We start from the raw sequence: 23,054 nt of genomic DNA, 5'->3' as shown, positions 1-23,054 counted from the left end.
TATATCCTCTTTTTGAATTGCTCCTTTTAATATTATAGTGACCTTCTCTGTCTCTTATTATGGCCCTTGTTCTGAAGTCTATCTTGTCAGATATGATTATTGCTACACCAGCAATTTTTTTTTTAATTTCCATTTGCTTGGAAATATTTTTTCCATCCCTTCACTGTCATCCAGTGTGAGTCTTCTGTTTTGAGGTGGGTGGGTCTCTTGTAGACAGCATGTATATGGATTTCTTTTCCTTATCCAATCAGCTATCCTATGTTATTGGACTGGAGCATTTAAGGCATTTACATTTAAGGTAATTATTGATTGATAGTTATTAGTTACCATTTTAATTCAATGCCCATCTCTCTCTCTCTCTCTCTCTCTCTCTCTCTCTCTCTCTCTCTCTCTCTCTCTCTCTCTTCCTCTTTTTACAACAGTCCCTTCAGCATTTCTTAGAGTGCTGGTTTGGTGGTGGTAAATCCCTTTAACTTTTTTTTATTTTTTATCCATGACGCTCTTTATTTCTCCTTCAACTTTGAATGATATCCTTGCTGGATAGAGTAGTCTTGGATTCAGACCCTTGCCTTGCATCACTTTGTACACTTCATAACACTCCCTTCTGGCCTGCATGGTCTCTATTGCGAAATCAGCTGACAGTCTAATGGAAGCTCGTTTGTAGGTAACTTTCTGTTTCTCTCTTGCTTCCTTTAAGATTTTCTTTGTCTTTAATGTTTGCCACTTTTATTATGCTGTGTCTAGCTGTGGGTCGTCTGAGGTTCATCTTGCTTAGGACGCTCTATGTTTCCTGGGCTTGTGTGACTTTTTGCTTCACCAGTTTAGGGAAGTTTTCTGTCATTATTTCTTCAAACAGGTTCCCTATTCCTTTCTCTGATTCTTTTTCTTCTGGTATCCCTATAATGTAAATGTTGTTATGTTTTGTATTGTCCCACAGCTCCCTTAAACTTTCCTCCTGATTTAATTTTTTTTTCCATTTGTTGTTCTACTTGCGTGTTTTTCTCTACCTTGTTTTCTAAGTCACTGATTCAGTCTTCAGCTTCTTCTAATCTATTATTGAACCCTTCAAAGGTATTTTCATTACTGCTTTGTCATTCTTTATTTCCTCTTGATTTTTATGCGTAGCTTCTACCTTTTATTAAGCTGAAGTAATTCCCTGTGAGCACTTGATAATTCTTATTATGTTGCTTGTAGTTCTCATCAAATTGTTCGAGCACCCTTAAAATCATTGCTTTGAATTTTTATCTGACAATTTGCTGTCTTCCATTTCATATAGTTCCTTTTCTGGGGATTCCTCTTTTTCTTTCCTTTGGGTGTTGTTTCTTTGTCTCCCATTTTAGCTGCCTGTTAGCTCTAGACTCTCTGAGGAATGTTTGGATGTGTATGCAGCTCACTATATATCAAATAAGGCTACTTTGCCTCCCAGACTGTTTTGTTGTGAGTCGCGTCTTGCCTGCTATGGATCTTGGAGGATTGACTATTGGGGGCTGGTACGGGTGTGTGTGTCCTGGTAGGTGCTGCTGCTGGATCATGTGGGCCCTTCTGGAGCTGTGTTTCCAGCTGGTCACTGGTGCCACCTGTAGCTGTATAGCTCAATCCTGCTGGAGCAATGCTCCCTGCCCATATGTTGGGCACCTGGATTACACAGTCCTTTGGGAAACCCGGCTCTATGCTTATCTTCTGGATACCTGGGTTACACAGGCCTCTCTGGTGCTCCAGCACCCCACAGGTCCTATGGGCAGCTGGATCGCACTTGTCCTTCTCAGGTTCTAGCTTCCCACAGCTCTTGTGGGTCGCTGGGTAGCACAGGCTTCTGTGGAGCCCCAGGTCCTGCCGATGGGGCTGGGGTGTGCTGCTACCCCATGAATCTAAACTCCTGCTCAGCCTTTGCATAGTTTTTGGGGATGGGTCTCAGTTGCTGGTCTGTGCTTCTGTTGCCTGGGGATAGATTCTGTTCACCAGCCTCTGTTGCTGGAGGTATATCTCGACTCTGATGGGCTGCTATTGTGGGGGATGGTGCTGGGCTCCCGGCTGTTTGTGGCTTCTGCAATTGGCACCTTGGCCGATTCATTACTGTGTACTGCTCTGTGTTGACATTGGGTGTCCACTGGTCTGATGGTGCCAGGTGCACTTGTTGCTCAGGTTGCTGGGCCCTAGCTTCCCCACTGCCTCCTCCAAGGGAAGATCTGGGATCTTCTAAAGTGGTGGGACCTCCCCACAGTGCAGAAAGAAGTGCCGTGAAGAGCTGCTTACCATGGTAGCCGGCTGCTCTCTGTCCACAGCACAGGAACCTTCTACTCTGAGTCTCTGCACTGCCCGAGTTTAGTCATTCACATTCATATGCACTCACACTCTCTCACACACTAGTTCACTCTCTCACATGCTCACCCCCACTCTGGTCCTGCCTGCTGCCATCTTTTGAAATTTGGACAAATTAATAAATATTTTAATGTTTTGTTTTTTCTAATATGTTAAATATTGTATGTCACAAATCACTTACACACAAGTTTCTTTGGGTCTGCTATTTTTAAGAGTATAATGAGATCCTGAGATCAAAAAGTTTAAGAACCACTGTTCTAGGCACTTATTAATGTCACAGCAACTAATATTGAGAAACTTACCTCATTTCCTTTAGGATTTGGGATGTATGGCTGCAATGGTTCTATTTGCACTTCTGCCTGAATCGAATGAAATGTTTCATCATTGTCTGATGATTCATCTTCTTTGTGCTTTTGAAACAAAAGAAGAATAAATATTTTTGTTGCTTTTAAAATGAAAAGGATAGGAGCAACCCTATGCATCCTGATGCATAGTATAAATGAATAATTTTCAAACATTAAAATTGATCTAAACCAACAGCTTTTACAAGTTTTTAGCTCTGGGTCTCTTTCAGTATCTGAGGAATGATACAGACTCTCCATAGAAAACTATATAAATATACACATATCCACATATATTTACAGGGGGATTATTGACCACTTGAAGGTCACCTATTAGACCCAGATTAAGAATCTCTGTATTCACAAAGATACGTGCACCCTTATGTCCATTGCATCCTTATTAATGATGGCCAAGACATAGAGACAACCAAAGTGTCCTTTGATAGATGAATTGGATAAAGAAGATGTGGTACATATATTCACTGGATTTCTACTCAGCCATAAGTAATGATGAAATACTATCATTTGCAACAACATGAATGGATTTTGAGAATATTATGCTATGCAAAATAAGCCAGTCAAAAAAAGCTAAGAACTGCCCAGCCAGTGTTATTCAGTGGTTGAGCATTGACCCATACACCAAGAGGTCACTTGTTTGATTTCTAGTCAGGGCACATGCCCAGTTCGTGGGCCTGATCCCCAGTGGGGGGCATGCAGGACTCAGACAATTGATGTTTTCTCTCACTGATGTTTCTCTCTCCCTCTCCCCTTCTCTCTATCTAAAAATCAATAAAAAATATTTTTAAAAGCTAAGAACCACATGATTTCACTCACATGTGGGATGTAAAACTGAAACTCATAGACACAGACAAGACTCTGGTGGTTATCAGAGAAAAGGGTGTTGGGGGCTAGTAAAGAGTAAAGAGGGCCAAATATATGGTGATGGAAGATGATTTTACTTTGAGTGGTGAGCACACAATGCAAAATTCATATCATGTATCATAGTTATGTACACTTGAAACCTATGTAGTATTATTAACCAATGTCACCGCAATAAAAACGAGTCTCTGGACTGAAGCGTAACTCACAATCTCAAACTGTCATGTTTAGTATGCATTTATAACTACAAAGTTCGGTCCTTTTGTGCAATGGAAGTTCTGTAATATCGCAATGCAAATAGTTCTCCCTAATTGACCCTTGGGAGCTTACAAAAGTTTCTGTTTTCCCATTTAAGCCAGTCAATTTTATTTCTTCTATTCAAAGAGAGTAATGAAAATGTGTTTTCCTTGCTTCTGGTGAGTTGACATATCAGGAATGTTTCTAAGCACTAATAAATTTTCCGGTATTTCAAAAGACCTATGACTTTGACTGCAGCATCAATAATGTACTTTTCCTTTATGTTTTCTTTAGCAGTTACTCATAAAGATATGAATACTTGTACAAAACCATAGGGTTATGAGATTAGTAACTATTACTCATTTTTTCCATTATAGAGTGGTTTCTCAAATATATATTTAAAACATTAAATGACAATAAATATGTGCATGGTATTAACACTAAGAGTTTTGCAAGGATGCATACTAGTCTTTTTCACAAATGTGAAACCCATTAGATTCAGTTATTACTACATGCTCATTGAGAATAGTTATTAGCATTTTAAATGGCTAATTTTCAGGGCAAATATCACCATTCTAGATTCATATCTCCTCTTCTCTATCTGGTTTATTTTTCTCCCTACCTCCCATTTGTGGGGGGGTTAGATATCTGTTTCCTCTTTTGGGCCTTTCTTCTCTTGCTGTTTTTAATTTTTCTCATGTTGAATTTGTTCTATTGGCTCAATGGGCACAAAGCAAAACAATCCCCTATCCAGATATTCAGACAGATTCATTTTTAATTACTACATTAATTATTAGATAAGTGAATGCTGATACCAGGGTTTAAGTTAGGATCCTCACAATGATTCCTCTTCTGTAAATAGATGCTTTTAAGTATTAGAAAAAAAATTCTCTCCTAAATCTTGTTGATTTCACTTATTCACTTATGAAGCCCACAAACCTTTCATTGTCAGATCAGATTTGTCCCATTGAATTCACCAACTCCAGCCAAATTATATCCTCTGATATTAAAGAATTTTGAAAGAACAAAGTTTTGTTGACTATTCCAAAATAAGATAAAGCGATTAACATAATATGTTTCACATTTTGAAAGAGTGCAGAGATAAATTTATGATATGTCATGTTCTATGCATGACACTTCATTTATTAATTATGTAAAATGGATGGAAAATTATTGATACAAGTGATACATGTGGTAACTATGTACAAAATATTTTGGAAACTTATTTTTCTTCTCATTTGAAGCTTGACTTAAACACCTTGAATTACAAAAATTAGTGCAATTCAATTAAGTGGTACAATTCAGCATTTCATGGAAAGAGCGAGCAAATTAACTTAGATGTTAGAAGAGTGAAACCAAATTAAAACAAAAAAAAAATTGCGTTTATTTTTAGTACATTATATTGGAAAGCTTTAAAAAATTGTATTGAATTTATTTGGGTGACATTGGTTAATAAAGTAGGTATTGGAAAGTTTGAACTTTTGACATAATTTTTAAAGATCCAACTAATGCATAACCCATAGACACAGACAACCTTGTGGTGTTGGCCAAAGGGAAGGTGGGATAAGGGCTGAGTGGAGGTGGGCAAAGGGGGGGGGGCATCGTAACAGTGTAAAGTTCAAAAAGGTCCAAATTGTAATTTTAAATATGTGTATGGTTTCCCTTTATTCATTAAGGGAATAATAGGTAGAAAACTAATAAAGCTATAGTTCCACAGATATATTAATCAATTACCTGGATCATTCAAGCAAATCTTTCTCAAATTAAGTTACAATTATCTGGAAATATCAGGATCATTTATTTGAAGCATCAATTATTTAATCTTCTCTGGGACATAAGGAATATTTATTTCATTTTGTTTTACAGAGGAAAAACATAGGTGTGTACTAGCATATTTTCTCTGCATATTTCACTCAGTAAATGATCTCACTTATATGTGGAATCTAATGAATATAATAAGCTGATGAACAAAACAGATCAAGTGACATGGAAACATACAACAGTCTGAGGAATCTCAGAGGGAAGGGTATGAATAGAGTTTAACCAAAGAGTTTATATATGCCTATATGCATAATCCATGGACACAGACAATAGTGCAATAGTGTGTGAAGGCCTGGGGGGGGGGCAGAATGGAAGGGGTCAATGGGGGGAAATAGGGGGGACACCTGTAATACTTTCAACAATAAAGATAATTGTAAAAAATCATAATCTCTTACACTTGCAACTTGTCTCAATTCTTCCTCATGTTGATTAAAGATATCTTCCCATCTGCATTGACGCCTTCGCCTACAGGCTTCTAAATCTGAGGATTCCAACTTTTCAGGTCTCCGTGATAACTTTGCCCGGAACCTCTTTGGTGATAATCTTTTTGCCAATGCCTGCCTTAGACTAGAAACCTTTGACTTTTTCTTCTGTGCCTGTTCTGGTTGACAGTAAAACATGTTTGATGACAGGTTTTCCATCAGGGTTTGCAGTGGACCAAGTGGCGTTGAGTTATGTGAATTTGGTGCTCGAAGCAAGTTTCTTGATAGTCCTTGTATCAGTTCTTGAACTGAACCAACTGCCTGTGGGGGCTCTAGTGTCCAGTCCTGTGCCAGAGGTGACTCTTTGGTTTGTCCTTCTGCTGGAATCAGCACCTGAGTATCCAAATGCAGTGGCAACAGCACATGGTGGTTTTGTGACAATAGAGGCAAGAACACCTGGGCATGTACTCGTAATGACTCTGGTTCCTCTGCCTCAGTCTCTGCTTGTGTGGGCTCAGCTTGTTCCTGTACCTCTGGCTGTTCAGGTACCTGGTTTTGCTCCAGCTGCTGTTCAGGTACCTGGTTTTGCCCCTGCTGTTGTTCAGGGGCTTGGCCTTGCCTTTGTTGTTGTTCAGGTACATGATCTTGCCCCTGAAATTCTTCTGGTACCTGGTCCAGATCTTGTGGCTGTTCTGATGCCTGGGGCTGAGCACAAGCTTGCTGTTTTTTGGGTACTTGGGTCTGTAGCTTTATAGGCCTAGGTGCCTTAACCTGAGCCTGTAGTGGCATGAGCATCCAGGCTGCCCTCCGTAGTCGTGGAGCTGCTTTAATCTGCATCTGTAGGGGCCTACATGTTTTAGCCTTAACCTGAGCCTGTAGTGGCATGAACACCTGAGCTGCCCCTTGTAGTCGATGAAATGCCTGGGCTTGCCCCTGTAGAGACCTAGGTGCATTGTCCTGAGCCTGTATTGGCCTAAATACCCTGGCTGCTCCCTGTAGATGCTGAAGTGCCTGAAACTGTGGCTCTTCCCGGTCAGGTAACCACCTTGGCTGAGAAGGTTCTCCATGCAGGACTCTAAGTGGTCTGCATCTACTGCTGGTTGGCAGTCTCAGAAGCTCATGGGTACAACAAGGTCCTCTAGAAATAAAAATACAAACATTTGTCATACAATTAGAATTGTCAGTAGAGTGAAGCCATTCAGAGGAAATGCTTTTATTTTAAAAGAGAAATATTTTCTGCACCAAAGATATTTTTAGTAAATCTTTCTTGAATCATACCTGTAATGTCTAAAATATTCTTTGTATTACTAATGCATTCAATATTAATGGTCTGATAATCTACTTGATCATCCTATTGCTAGAAATTAAGGAATATCTTAATAGTATTAAATTTTTCCTCAACCTTTCTATTCAAGTATCTGTTGACAATAGAGATTTGTTATTTGCTGTATGGTAAGAGACTAAGTTTGTCTGAGTCAAATACAACAACATGGAAATCAACTGCCTTACATGAACTGTCAAATTCTGTATGTAACACACCTGAATCTTCTCATGGTGTACTGCTCCTTAATAGCTTCTTCTCTTTCAAAGATTAGAGGTATTCCTTGTTGTGAGAGAAAAAAATAATGCATGACAGTCAGTAGAGATTAATGTAACCCAGTTTATCCAAATTTCACCCTTTATTTCTCAGGATGATGAGTGAATTTTAAAGGACAACAAGAAGGTAACCCTTTAAATCACTTCTGGTTGGTGATATAGACACTAACCAGGTTCTTAGATCCACTTTTGCAGTACAGTGAAGCTGAGGTATACAGACTCATTTCTCTGGTCATAGGAAAGGAAATTTAGCAGTATGATTCCTACAATTCTAAAGAGAAAGGCAAAGGGAGAAAAGAACAAGGGAAACTCTTGATGGCTGGTGAAAATGGCTTATGGGTATGTGCTCTAGATGTGAAGACTTTATAGCCAGATTCACACTTATCTTTGGTCCTTTCAAAGAAGATTGAAAATGAGGATAAGGATCTTTGGTTCTTTCAAGGTGAAGGTTAAAAATCTAAATTATATGTTTAATACTTAATGCATTGAGAAGTTCAGCTTCTTTCCTGTCAGCTGTGCTGTACTGAAATATAGACACAGACAGAAAAGTTTGTTTTCCTCTATTTAATTGTTTAGAGCAACTATATTTACATCTTCTATGTAATCTTTATATGAATGTGACTTTTTCTGTAGATAACAATCTGGAAAACTTGTAAGTCAGGAACTTGGTAAATCAAGTAGATGTGGAGTCTTTTTGCACCCATTTGAGACTGGCTGGCTTTTGTAATGCTCATCAAATGAATTTTCCACCATGTTTAAATAAATTAATTCCTGCTACTTCTCACTTCAAAATAGGAGACATATAGTTATGTAGATGAAAGAAGTTACACTGCAATCAACCCTGAAGATAATTTGATAACGCCTGCTATATTTTTCAGGTTTCCTTTTTTTTCCACTCTATCACCACTCTCAACTTTGTCTATGGTGCCGCAATTAAATGTGGAATGTGCCACACAACCTATAAGGAAGAACTTCTTAAGTAATTTCCTCTGGATTTGATGATAATCTATCCTGACATTCTTGGTATTAATATGTAGAAGCTTACTTTTATTTATATAAATTAGTCCCTTTAATTACACTTTATAATTTGAGATTGCACAGACTTTGTAGAGTGCACAGACTTCAAAATTAAAAGTCAATAAATTGTTAATTACAAAGCCGTTTATCTCACTGGAGTTAATGAAAATGTCAGCCAAAAATACAAATCAAAACAAAAGTAAGATATACATTTTATATTATTATTATTTACTTTATTTCTTTAATTAGGAGGTTTTTAAAATAAAATTGGAACATCACAAAATTCTTCCTGAGACTTTCAAGGTCTTTGTAAATATGAACACTTGCCAGTTGCAACTGGCTAGAGATAATGAATTAAGTGCAAATGGCACATTAGTAGAAAACTAAGTATCAAGGGCCTCCAAATTTTTACTTCCAGCCTAATTCTTTTTTTTTTCATATTTTGTTCAGATACAGTGGGAGGGAGAGAGAGAGAGAGAGAGAGAGATCAACATGAAAGGGACACACTGAGTGGTTGCCACCTGTACGACCCAACAAGGGCTGGGGACAAACTGCAACCGAGGTAAGTGCCCTTAGCAGGAACTAAACCCTGGTCTCTCTGGACCTCAGGCCAGCACTCTAACTGCTGAGCCAAACCGGCCAGGGCACTTTCAGCTTAATTCTTAAAAAAAATTTTTCCTGAAAAAAAAAAAAAAAGGAATAAGTTCTTTTGTCATCTGAATAGTAATTCCAGTAAAATGAATGTTCATATATTCTACCTTTCTTCTGTCTCTTTTTAATGATTCCAGTAAGATGCTTTTTTAGTGACTCAACAACATGTCCTTCATTTTTTATATTCCAAACAAAAGGGTGATGAAGCATATTTGCAGAAGTGGGACGAAATAGAAAATTTTTTATCATGCATTTTTCCATGAAATTGTGGAACTTGCGAGACCTAAAAGACATGAGACAAAGAGATAAAAGAGCATTCTCAGTCCTGCCACACCCACCGTGCCATGCCACTATGAAGGGCATATTTGTGGAAGTATAGTTGCCTTTAACTATAATTGTTTTTTTCAATTCCTTAATATCTTGCAGCTTGACAGTATATATTATACAACAATGTCATTCAAATCTCAGAAGAGATCAGAGATATTGGCATTTTCTACCCAAATAATACTAGAAACTTCAATGAGTTCAGAAGTGTGTATATGGCAAAAAGTCAAGTGGTATGTTTGAACTATGAGGTTTATATATAATGACCTAAGAAACTAGTGTTGTTGAGACTAACTTTATAAAGTCGCCCATGAAAACAGATGTGGCAAGAAATCCTGCATCTGTAGGAAGGGTTAAATTGAATCACAAGCAAGAATATTAGTAATCAAATCACAGTCACCACTTCTAGCAGGGAAAGCATTAATAATAAGCTAGAATGATGACAAGTTCTAGATAAAAAAGCTTCAATGAAAAAGGTTCCTGAGTTCAGTTGTCCTATAGCACCCTGGGAGAATGTCTTCTTTTCTAGGTCTGTGGATGTAGATGTTTAATTTAAGGGCCAAACCATTGGGCTATCGAAATCACTGACTGCCTATCTGGCACAGTAAGATATATTATAAATGGATTCCATTGGTCTATCTCATAACTGGAGAAACAACTGAATATGTCATTAACACTAGGACTAAAATGTCATTATAATATATTCTGGATGGTACTACTTATTTCTAGTTGGCTAGCTTGTTTTTAAAGAAAATCAGCCATTTAGATTCCACACTTAAGGCATTGAATTTTAGGAAATATTGTCCAAAAAGGATGATGAAGCATGACTGACCAAATTAATTAAAACTACTCTGCTAAATAAAAATATCAAGTTAATATGTATGGGAGATTAAGTCATTCATCTTTACCATCCACTGGATTTGACTTTGGGAGCAGATTCCCGCAAAATAACGAAGAGGGCTTCCAAGGGCTGAAGGTTACACAGTGCTGTAAAGGAAAATAGGTAAGTTTAGAATGAATGAGAAGGGTATCTACAGAGCACACTCCTTATTACTGAAGAGATTTTAAGTGTTCTTTCACATGTTATTGTTGAATAGACATTAAGGAACAAGTAGATAAAAATATGTATATAAAAAAAAATGGAGTTGCCATTTGACCCAGTGATCCCACTTCTGGTAATATGTCATAAGAAGCCTGAAACACCAATAAGAAAGAAAATATGCAACCCTATGTTCATAGCAGCAGTATTTATAATACTTAAGTTCTGGAAATGGCCCAAGTGTCCATTAGTAGATGAGTAGATAAAAAAAACTGTGGTACATTTATATAATGGAATGCTATACAGCTGTAAGAAAGAAAGATCTCTTACCTTTTGAGATGGCATGGAGGGACCTGGAGAGTATTATGCTAAGTGAAATAAGCCAGTCAGATAAAGACAAATAACACATGATCTCACTTATTTGTAGAATATAATGAACAAAATAAGCTGATGAACAAAATAGATCCAAAGACATGGAAGTAGACAACAGACTGACAAACCTCAGAGGGAGAGGCTTTGGGAGGAGAGATAAACCACATAATTTATATGCATATATGCATAACCAATGGACAAAGGTTATAGTGAGGTGAAGGCAGGGGTGAGGTGGGAGTGGGGAGGAGGGGATCAATGGAAGAAATGAGAGACATCTGTAATACTTTCAACAATAAGGATAATTTTTAAATAAATAAACAAATAGCCTTGGCCAGTTTGGCTCAGTAGAGTGTCGACCCATGGACCAGAGAGTCCTGGCTTCAGTTCCTGCTAAGGGCATGTACGTTGGTTGCAGTTCGTCCCTGGCCCTGGTTGGGGTTATGTGAGTGGGAACCAATCGATGTGTCTCTCTCACATCAATATTTCTCTCTCTTCCTCCCTCTCTCCCTCACACTCTATTTGAAGATAAATGTAAACATGTCCTCAAGTGAGGACAAAAAATAAATAAACAAACAAATAAATAAATAAATTGACTACTGAAAAGAAAAGTTCATTTTAACACACAGTCCTTTATATAAGACCATAAACCTTCACTGTTCCCAGATGTGACAAATAAATAATAAATTGTACTAGATAATATGTTTGAAATATGTGATTGATAATTTCTATCAACAGAAGTAAACCAAAAGTGGAGATAAAGCACTCTTTTGTGTTTTTGTATTGCAGCTATTTATAGTTGTAAAATTGGAATATATAATAACAAACCAAAAAAAGTCAATCAGACTAGTAGCTAAGCAAAATAATATATAGATGTTTTAGCAGTCTAAAATATGAGAAGAATCTGTTTTGAAGTTGAAAGTCTTAGGAAAAGAGGTAGACATAGTGTAATTAACTGTTAAGAACACACCTTTAAGAGTAAGGTGACCTGGGTTCAATTCGTAGCTCTGCCTTTGTGAAAAGTACTTAACCTATCTGTGTCTCATTTTCTTCATTAAAAACATAAAAAAATATACCAATAATTCCTTCAAGGAGTTGTTGTGAGGATAAAATGGCAACCTACAAGTAAAAGTTTCTGGCACAAGATTAGGCATTTAATAAATATAAACCATTGAACAAGGAATCACCAACATTCAGATATTTGGTAAAGGAGGAGAAAGAAACAAAATAGCCAAAGAGGGCAGAGGTAACAGGAAGAGATTTTTTAATATGGAGAAAGTGAGCAGAAGAGCCATCATAAAGATATATTGGATGGGAAAAAGGAAACATGGCAGCAGAGTGAATGGAAGTTACACAGACTGTCTCCCAGGACCAAACTGGAATTACAACTAAAATAAACACAAATTATCAGGAAAAAACAAATGAAAAGCAGTTGGGGAGAACATGTATAACCAGGGACAGAAAGAAGATGGCAAATCAAGCCTGGTAGAACCCACAGAGGTGTGAGAGAACAGGCTGGGAGCCCATGGACAGCAACTGAGGGCTGTATTAGCTGTGAGTAGTTCCCACTGAAAAACCAATGGTTTTAAAAAGCACCAAATCAGCTACAGCCACTCACCTTGGACTCCAGAAGAGGGAAGGTAGACTGGATTGGAACTCTGGGAAGAGAATCCGGAGCTTCTGGCTCAAGAGGGAGCTGGAGGGGAGGACACTGGATTTTTTGTGCTGAATCACTCCCTCACAGGACAGTAGTCATATTATTCAAAAAGCCCCTTTCTAGAGCCCCTGAGAGAAGCAAAAGCCCATCCCTCAGGAATGCAACACCACCAGGCCAGTTCAGAGAAATACAAATTTAGGATCATTAACATCTAGAGTGAGATAGCAAGCAAGTATCCTATTTACTGGATATCCTCTTACACCTGAGAAATTTTTCATTCAGCTGAAGGCTACACATCCAGGCTCAACAAGTAACTGAAACTAATAGCCTCCAGGCAAATGCTAGAGGATAACTAAACCTTTCCTTGGCTTGCAAATCTTGACAGTGGTGTTGAAAGTGGGTCCACCCACACTAACCCGTACCCAGGAGAGGTAGCCACAACAAGCAGAACACCAACACACACACACAGAACATTTGGCAGGCTCCAAAATCCATTGAGACAGCCAAAAGGGTGAAACAAATCTCAAATTAAACAATAAGAGTATTCTACAGGAGAAAAGATAAATGAAATGCAATTAAGCAAGATATCAGAGGTAGAGTTCAGAGTAATAATTATGAGGAAGGTCAAAAGCATGAGTACAGAGCTCAACAGCATGAGTAAACATAAAGAAACCTTCAAAACCAATCAATTGGAAATGAAGAATGACATAGAGGAATGATGGAATAATCAGCAGAGTAGAGAAAGCTGGGTATTGAATGAGTGAATTAGAAGACAGGGTAGAAAAAAATCACCCAATCAGAGAACCAAAAAGAAAAAAACAATTTATAAAAAGGAAGACAGCCTAAGAGAACTGTGGGACAATATGAAATGTAACAGTACCCACGTCACCGGAGTTCCAGAAGAAGAAGAAAATGAGCAAGGGTTAGATAATATATTTGAAGAATTAGTGAAAGAAAACTTCCTTAATTTGGTGAAGGAAAAAGGCATACAAACTCAAGAAGCACAAAGAAGCCCAGACCAAGACACATAATGATTAAAATGCCAAAATAAATAAATAAATAAATAAATAAATAAATAAAGACAAAGAGATAATCCTAAAGCAGTAAGAGATAAGTAACAGGTTACCTACAAAGAAATCCCCAAAAGGCTATCAGCTGACTTCTCAACAGAAATACTATAGGCCAAAAGAGAATGGCATGAAGTAATCAAGGTAAGAAAAACAAGGATCTGAATTCAAGACTACTCTATCCAGCAAAGCTATTATTAAAATAGAAGGTGAAATAAGGAGATTCCCAGACAAAAAAAGTTTAAGAAAATATATTAGCTCCAAACCAGCACTGCAAAAAAATGTTAAAAGGACTGTTTTTATAAGTAGAAGAAATAGAAAGAAAAAAATAACCATAATAAAAAATGGCAATAGCCCTGGCCAGTTTGGCTCAGCGGTTAGAGCGTCGGCCTGCGGTCCGGAGAGACCCGGGTTCGGTTCCCGCTGAGGGCGCGTGCTTCGGTTGCAGTTTGTCCCCGGCCCTGGTTGGTTGTGCGGTGGCAGTCACTCGATGTGTCCCTTCACGTCGATGTTTCTCTCTCTCTCTCCCTTCCTCTCTCTCCCTCCCACTCTATCTGTACAAAAAAATGGAAAAATATCCTCGGGTGAGGATTAAAAAAAAAATGGCAATAAATAATTATATATCATTAATAACCTTAAATGTGAATGGATGAAACACTCTGATTTAAAGACACAGAGTAGCTGAATGGATAAGAAAGCATGACTCACAAATGTGTTGTTTACAAGAGACCCACCTCACAATAAAAGACTCACATAGGTTGAAAGTAAAGGGATGGATAAAAGTGCCAAGCAAAGGAAAAGGAAAAAAAAAAGCTGGGGTAGCAATACTCATATCAAATAAAATAGACTTCTAAATGAAGACAATAATTAGAGACAAAAAAGGCCACTACATAATATTAAAAGGATCTATCCAAAAGGAGGATATAACTTTGATAAACATATATGCATCGCATATAGGAGGACCAAAATACATTTAAAACTTCTGGAGGACTTCAGATGAGAAATCAACAGCAATACAATCATAGCAGGGTATTTCAATACCCCGCTGACATCACTGGATAGATCCTCTAGTTAAAAAATTAACAAGGAAACAGAGATTTTAAATGATGCACTAGATCAAATGGATTTAAAAGATATCTACAGAGAATTACACTCCAAAACCACAGAATTCAAATTCTTCTCAAGTGCACATGGGACATTTTCAAAGATAGATCATATGTTAGAACAAAACCAAGTCTCTACAAGTTCAAGAAGATTGAAATCATATCAAGCATCTTCTCCGATAACAATGGCATGACTAGAAATGAATTACAACAAAAACATTAAAGCATATGGAGGCTAAATAGCATGCTATTAAACAATGGATGGGTTATAAAGGAGATCGAGGAAGAAAGTAAAAACTTCCTGGAAACCAATGAAAATCAACCTAAAACAACACAAAATCTATGGGATGCAGTGAAAGCAGTTTTGAGAGAGAAGTTCACAGCACTACAGGCCTACCTCAAGAAACAAGAAAATAATTCTAATTGACTTTCTAACCCTACAACTTAAGAACTAGAAAGTAAATAAAAAGAAAAACCCAGAGTAAGTAGAAGGAAATAATTTTTGAAGGTCAGAGCAGAAATAAATGGCATAGAAACCAACCAACCAACAAACAAACAAACAAAAAACTCGAAAGATTAATGAAACAAAGAGCGGGTTCCTAGAAAAGGTAAACAAGATTGATAGAATCCCAGACTCACCAAGAAATAAAGAAAAAGGACACAAGTACACAAAATCAAAAAGAAAGAAGTAAGAAATGACACCACAGAACCACAAAGGGTCGTTAAAAAATAATATGGACAATTATACGTCAACAAATTGGACAATCTAGGCAAAATAGACGAACTTCTAAAAGTACAAAGTCTCCAAAAACTGAACCAGGAAGAGATAGAAAACTTGATCAGATCAAGAACATCTAAGGAAATTGAAAATGTAATCAAGAAACTCCCAGCAAACAAAAGTTCAGGTATGGACAGCTTCACAGGGGAGCTTTACCGAACATTCAAAGAAGATCTAACACCCATTCTCCTCAAACTATTCAAAAATATCCAAGAAGAAGGTAGACTTAAAACCTCTTTTTATGAGTCTAGCATAACATTAATTCTAAAACCAGATAAACACACTAGAAAAAAAGAAAAATATAGGCCAATATCCCTGATGAACATTGGTGCCAAAATCCTTAATAGAATATTAGCAAAATGGATCCAGCAATACATTAAAAAAAATATTTACCATAAGCAAGTGGGATTCATCCCAGGGATATAAGGGCTGTACAATATTTGCAAATCAATAAATGTAATATACACATAAACACAATGAAAGATAAAAACCATATGATTCTATGAATAGATGCTGAAAAAGCATTTGACAAAATCAGCACCCATTTCTGATAAAAACACTCAGCAATCTGGGAATAGAGGGACTATATCTTGATATAATAAAGGCAATATATGAAAATCCTACAGCCAACATCATACTCAATGGGTAAAAAATAAAACATTGTCCTTAAGAACAGGAACAGGCCAAGGATGCCCTGTTTTGCCACTCCTATTTAACATAGTACAAGAAGTCTTTGCCACAGCAATTATACAAGAAGGAAAAATAAAAGAGATCCAAATTGGAAAGGAAGAAGTGAAATTGTCATTATTTGCAAATGACATGATATTGTACATAGAAAACCCTAAAGACTTCATAAAGTTTTTTCTAGATTTAATAAATAAATTTGGAAAAGTAGTAGGATATGAAATCAACATGCAGAAATCATTGGCATTTTTATATACCAATAATGAGCACACAGAAAGTAAAACTAAAAATACAATCTCATTTACCATTGCAACAAAAAAAAAAATAAGATACCTAGGAATAAACTTAACCAAAGAAGTAAAATATATGTTCACAGAAAACTACAGGACGTTGAAAAAAGAAATAGAGAAAGATATAAAAAACAGTGAAAGCATATACCTTGTTCATGGATTCAAAGAATTAACATCATTAAAATGTCCATATTACCCAAAGCAATCTATACCTTCAATGCAATCTCCATTAAAATGCTAATGTCATATTTCACAGAACTAGAACAAATACTTCAAAACATTTTATGGAACCAAAATTTTCTCAAATAGCCATTGCAATCTTCAAAAAGAACAACAAAGCAGGAGGGACCACAATACCAGATATCAGGTTATACTATAAAGCCATTATAATCAAAACAGCCTGGTACTGGCACAAGAACAGGCATATAGATCAATGGAACAGAACAGAGAACTCAGAAATTGACCCAAGACATTATGCTCAACTAATATTTGACAAAGGTGTCGAGCATAGAGTGAAGTAAAGACAGACCCTTTAATAAATGGTGTTGGGATAACTGGAGAGCCACATGCAAAAAAAAAAAAAAAAAAAAATGAAGCTAGACCACCAGCGTACACCATACACAATAATAAACTCAAAATGAATAGAAGACACATAAATCCATAAAAATTCTAGAAGAAAATGTAGGAAACAAATTTTCAGACTTCACACGCAGCAGAAATTTCACTGATACAACACCTAACGCAAGAGAAAGAGAGGAAAAAAATAAATGGGACTACATCAAACTAAAAAGCTTCTGTACATCAAAAGAAACAACCATTGAAATGGAAAGGGAACCCACTATATAGGAGAGCATAATTGCCAATGGTACATCAGATAAGGGCTTAATCTTCAAAATATACAGCATGCTCATACAACTCAACAAAAAGAAAACAAAGAACACAATAAAAAATGGACAGAGGATCTAAATAGACACTTCTCCAAACAGGGCATACAAATGGTCAAGAAGCATTTGGAAAAATGCTCACTGTCACTAACCATCAGAGAGATGCAAATTAAAATGACTATGAGGTATCACCTCACATTTATCAGAATGGCTGCCAAATCATCAAACAACAAGTGCTGGCCAGGGTGTTGGGAAAAGGGGACTCTAGCACACTTCTGGTGAGAAAGCAGACTGGTGCAGCCACTATGAAAAACAATATGATGTTTCCTCAAAAAATTAAAAATTGAACTGCCATTTGACCCTGTGATCCCACTTCTAGGAATAGAAGCCTGAAACACCAATCAGAAAGATTATATGTACCCCAAAGTTCATAGCAAATACCATTGCTAAGATATTTAAACAGCCCAAGTGTCCACAATAGATGAGTGGATAAAAAAGCTGTGATACATATAAACAATGGAGTACTATGCAGCTGTAAGAAAGAAAGATCTCTTATTTTTTGAGATGACATGGAAGGACCTGGAGAGCATTATCCTAAGTGAAACAAGCTATGCAGAGAAAAACAAATGTCACATGATCTCACTTATTTGTGGAATATAAGAAACATAACAGTCTGAGGAACAGGGTAGATCCAGAGACATGGAAGAAGGGTACAGACTGATAACCCTCAGAAGAGGGGGTTGGGGGGGGAGAGATAAACCACAAAACTTATATGCATGTATGCATAAATGATGGACATGGATAACAAAGCTGGGCTTGGGGTGGGGGTGGATGGATAGGAAGGTGTCAATGGGGAAAAAGGAAAAACATCTGTAACAAAAATAAATTAATAAAAACAAGCTGTAGTTCATATATATACACAATGGAATACTACGCAGCTGTAAGAAAGAAAGATCTCTTATGCTTTGAGATGACATGGAGGGATCTGGAGATTTTTATGTTAAGTGAAATAAGCCAATCAGAGAAAGACAAATACCCCATGATCTCACTTATTTGTGGAATATAATAAACAAAATAAGCTGATAAACAAAATAGACTCAGAGACATAGAAAGAAGTAGGGTTCAGACCAACAAACCTCAGAGGAGGGGGGAGAGAGGGAGGAGATAAACTAAAGAACTTATATGCATATATGCATAATCAATAGACATAGACAACAATGCTAGGAGAGGCAGGGTCGGGAGGAGGGTGTCAGTAGAGAAAAAAGGAAAAACATCTGTAACAAAAATAAATTTTAAAAACTCCAAAAAAATTAAATACTTTTTCTGTATCTCTGAAAGTACATTTTGAAGATATGTTAGAAATGTTAAGATTCCAATTGTTTAGGGAACTGCAAATGACTAAACTAGACTGGACTTTTTATAAATAGAGTAAATTGGCAATTCTTTATATGTGGTATTTTTGTTCTTTATGAAATCTACTATCTGTACTGATGAATGAAGTTGTCATAATTTTATTTTGCAAAGTAGTATAAGGTTGCTTGTCTTATCTGCTATATCTGCTATTTCTTCATAAAGTGTTTTCATAAATATATAGATACAGATATATATATATATATATATATATATAAATATATATAGGATGAAAAATAAGCTACTGATAGCATAATAAAGATTTTAACTATCTGGCACTTCAATTTTGTGCCCAATTACTAAACTTTCATCTATTTTACAGACACACAGCCCTACAAAGAAAAGCCTATTTTGACATGTGCTATATAATTAATTACCTCATTGGTTTGAGGAATGTACACTTTTCTATAAGAGTTTAAATATGCGTCTCACTTCACTTATTTCCTCTTGTGTTTTGATTAAAGAAAACTGGCAATGCAAAAAATTCCCATAGGAGGGTAATAGTGTAAATGTCATCTAACACTTCAAGTATGTCATCTAACGCTTCAAGTGTGTCATTTATATAAAAACAATTCATTATTAATGACCCTTTAAAGTCATCCTTCCTGTCCCAAAATACATCTCCAAAAAAATTACAATGCTAAACCAGCCTCTCATTGCAGTAGAAAAATGCTCCCAGAGCAATTTCATTAGAGTGATATAAAGGCCATTTTTCAAAGGTCATGCTTTTGTTTCAATTACATGGGTATAAATTAAAAGAAAGTGCAGGTTTGTAATTGAGGGCAGAATGAGATGCAAGCTCAAAATATCAGGATCATATTTGACTGTCTTCATTCCTTTGTTGTGTCCAATCTATCATCAGATTCTGTCCTTTAAACATATTGCAAATGAGTTTGTACAATATTAAGCACTTTTCATTTATTAACATCTGAGCATCATTCAGTCAACCAATAACACCTCTAGGGGTCATGAGTTAGGGCATAGATTAGGTAGGTTTACATTAAGGGAAAGGAGAAGTTCACAAAGGAATGGGTGGGTACAAAAATGACTATGAGACAGCAATTGTGGAGATTTCCTATATGGCTTTATTTTTATTTTATTTTATTTTTTTTATTTTTATTTATTTTTTATCTTCACCTGAGGATATTTTTCCATATTTTGTACAGATAGAGCGAGAGGGAGAGAGAGGAAGAGAGAGAGAGAGAAACATCGACGTGAAAGGGACACATCGAGTGGCTGCCACCCGCACGACCAACCAGGGCCGGGGACAAACTGCAACCGAGGTACGTGCCCTTAGCGGGAACCGAACCCGGGTCTCTCCGGACTGCAGGCCGACGCTCTAACCGCTGAGCCAAACCGGCCAGGGCTCCTATATGGCTTTAATCCAAGCCCCCGTTGTGATATTCCAAGGGACACTAGCAATTCTTAAAAATTATATTACTACTATTTCATCTCATTGAACTTGCTCCTATTGGCCTTGAAATATAGTAACATGATAGTCCAAGCTTATAAAGCTTTGTGTGTGGACATTGTGCAGAGGGAGCATGCAGGAACATAGGAACCTATAGGATCTGCTTGGAGAGGCAGAAGCAAAGCAATCCCAACATACACTCCACCCCCAACACACACTCCAGGTATTTCTCTCATTTCTCATCCAACAATACCAGAAATGTGTTTATCATTTACATTTTTGGGGTTAGGTAATTAGAGAAGTAAGTATGATCTGTCATATATTAGATATCAATAATTTATACCCAAGTTCACATTCAATTTTCACTCTCCTACCAGAAAGCAGTGTCCTGAAACAGGATGCTGATAGGTCACTTAAATGATGGGGAGGAGGGGAAACAAGAGGAAATGGAGCCTTCTGAGCTCTTAATGGTACTGGAATGGCTGAAAGGAGCAACAGGGCACCAAAGGTAAACTGACTCCAAAGGAAATAAAAAGCATACTTTCCAACATTGTTGAGGATTGGCTCAATTTCAACCAATCACTGGAATATTTTCTCAACTGTCACTGCCTGAAGTCATAACAGTACATGGCTGTCAATGTTCTGGAACCTAAATGTTCCACTTGTCAATCAATATTTATCAAAATACCTTTAGGTTCAGTGGATCAGGAATGTCAGGACCAAATAGTATTGAGGCTATATTAAAAGAATACTCAATGACCTTAAAATGAGATACATAAAAGAGAAAAGCTGACCGTTCTTTTTATAGACATAGCTGGCCATTCTGACTGGAGCATTTAGTAATCACCAAAAAAGCTACCATTTATAGTTTGGCATATAGTGTGGCACCTGTATGGCCAGTACAAGCTGACTGATACAAGTGGCATATTTGAACAATACATTTCCCTAACTTTTAACAAACATCAAACAATTTTACTCACGAGGAGCCCCTTCAGCCATTTCAATAGCAGTGATTCCCACAGACCACACATCACTCTGCAAAAAAAAATAAAAAAAAGAATAAAAAAAAAAGTCACTGAAAATTATGTAACTTACAGTATTTAGACTCTCTAAACAGTCTTTGATTGAGAGGGTGGTGGTGTCAATGCCAGAGACATTTTATGGGTTTTCTATAGACTGTTGTTATAGAAAGACATTATCTGAGCTTATGACCAGCAAGTACTTTTCCATACAAGTTGATAAGGGATAGGGTTAAGTATGAGAAGAATCATCATGATTATACTGCTATTATTACCTTAAAGGTAATACCAAAAGGAATATTCTGTAAAGAAATCCTATCACATAAACCTACTTACTACATGTGCAATCTTAGGTAAACAATTTAACCCTCTGTGGTTCAACTTCAACCTATGCAAAATGGAGATAATAATGGTATCCACTTATAAAATTTATATATATTGATACACATACACACACACACACACACACACACACACACACGAAGAACTTCCTTGAGTATGGTAAATTGAGGATACAATTATAATTCTAAGAAATTAAATTTAAGAAGGTTCTAGGGAATTATCCTCACTACTATTAAGTATACTTTGTTTTTTAGAATGTAAAAATGGCACAGGGCTAGAAGTACACTGTTTGACTGGATGACTCCTAATCAAGTTAATTGAATTCTTAGAGCACCAGTTTACAGATCTCTTAGCTTCAAAGGGTTGTTGTAAGGGTCTAAGTTTCAGCTTTCTTTAAATTATATGGAGCTGAACATTAAAAATAAATCATTAATATTGTGAAAATCCTTGGAAGACTGAAAAATGTTGTACAACTATAAAGCATTATCTTTACAGCAAGCCACTTAAAAGAACAGTATGTTTCCATGGTCTCCATAGCCATTAATAGCACTGGACTATATACTAGTTTTTCAATAGATCTGCTTGCTGATTAAGCAGAGGATATTTAATAGAAAGGGAAAATAGATGAAACTTGAATTAATCAAATTCAAGTATCTAGTCCTATGTTCCACACAAAATGAAACCACAGTTAGTTGTTTGGATGACTTATGATGTCGAGTTAGTCTGGTTTTTCCAGTCCATAGCAAAGGGAGATTTTTATTTCCACATCAGCTCTTTAAAATGTTTACATAGATGTACATTGTCCAAATTTAAGCTTCAGTGGAAATTTTAATAAATAACATAAATTGTTACTTAATTTGTCTATTCTACTGATTTTTTTGTGGTTTATAGTTGAACCATGCCAAGGATTTTCTCAATTACCCTGAGCAAAAAGTAACTTTCTGTCCCTGAAAGTTAAATTTCCACATAAAACTACATAATATAATATTATACCAAGAAGTTGCAAGCAACATAAAGTAGACATTCTTCTTCAAATATGTATAACTCCCAATGGTCTAATTTGTCTACATTCTTAGAAAATATTATTTTTCTGTGTAAAATCAAACCACATATAGTTATATTGGCTAGTATTTCCTATTAGAATTTAATGTGAAAGGGGGAACTGACTGCTTTTTAATCTTTTATTTTATCATTTAAAAATAAACATTAGTTAAATGTTCTTTCAAAATTTTGATACCCACTCTCTGAATCCTCACACTTACTCTGTAATCATAGGAGCGTCTAGGGTCCTCATCACAGTCAATCACTTCAGGTGCCATCCAGTATGGTGTCCCAATGAAGCTATTTCTTCTCCCATTACTTCTGCTCACCTGGGCACTAACTCCGAAATCCAC

General features: G+C 36.6%; 1 protein-coding gene across 1 annotated transcript in view; it reads right to left on the bottom strand.

Moving 5' to 3' along the window:
* NRK (Nik related kinase) overlaps positions 1-23,054 on the bottom strand; it is a 205,818-nt gene that overhangs the window by 54,616 nt on the left and 128,148 nt on the right. The window contains 7 exon segments of the mRNA XM_036271468.1: positions 2,622-2,729; positions 5,993-7,157; positions 7,559-7,622; positions 9,391-9,566; positions 10,516-10,594; positions 21,280-21,334; positions 22,923-23,053. Of these exon segments, the coding sequence (XP_036127361.1) occupies positions 2,622-2,729; positions 5,993-7,157; positions 7,559-7,622; positions 9,391-9,566; positions 10,516-10,594; positions 21,280-21,334; positions 22,923-23,053 (1,778 nt within the window).

This window comes from Molossus molossus, unplaced genomic scaffold (genome assembly GCF_014108415.1).
Source record: "Molossus molossus isolate mMolMol1 unplaced genomic scaffold, mMolMol1.p scaffold_m16_p_2, whole genome shotgun sequence".
Lineage (NCBI taxonomy): Eukaryota > Metazoa > Chordata > Mammalia > Chiroptera > Molossidae > Molossus > Molossus molossus.
Note: the sequence above shows the minus strand (reverse complement) of the source record. Positions and strands in the feature narration are given on the sequence as shown.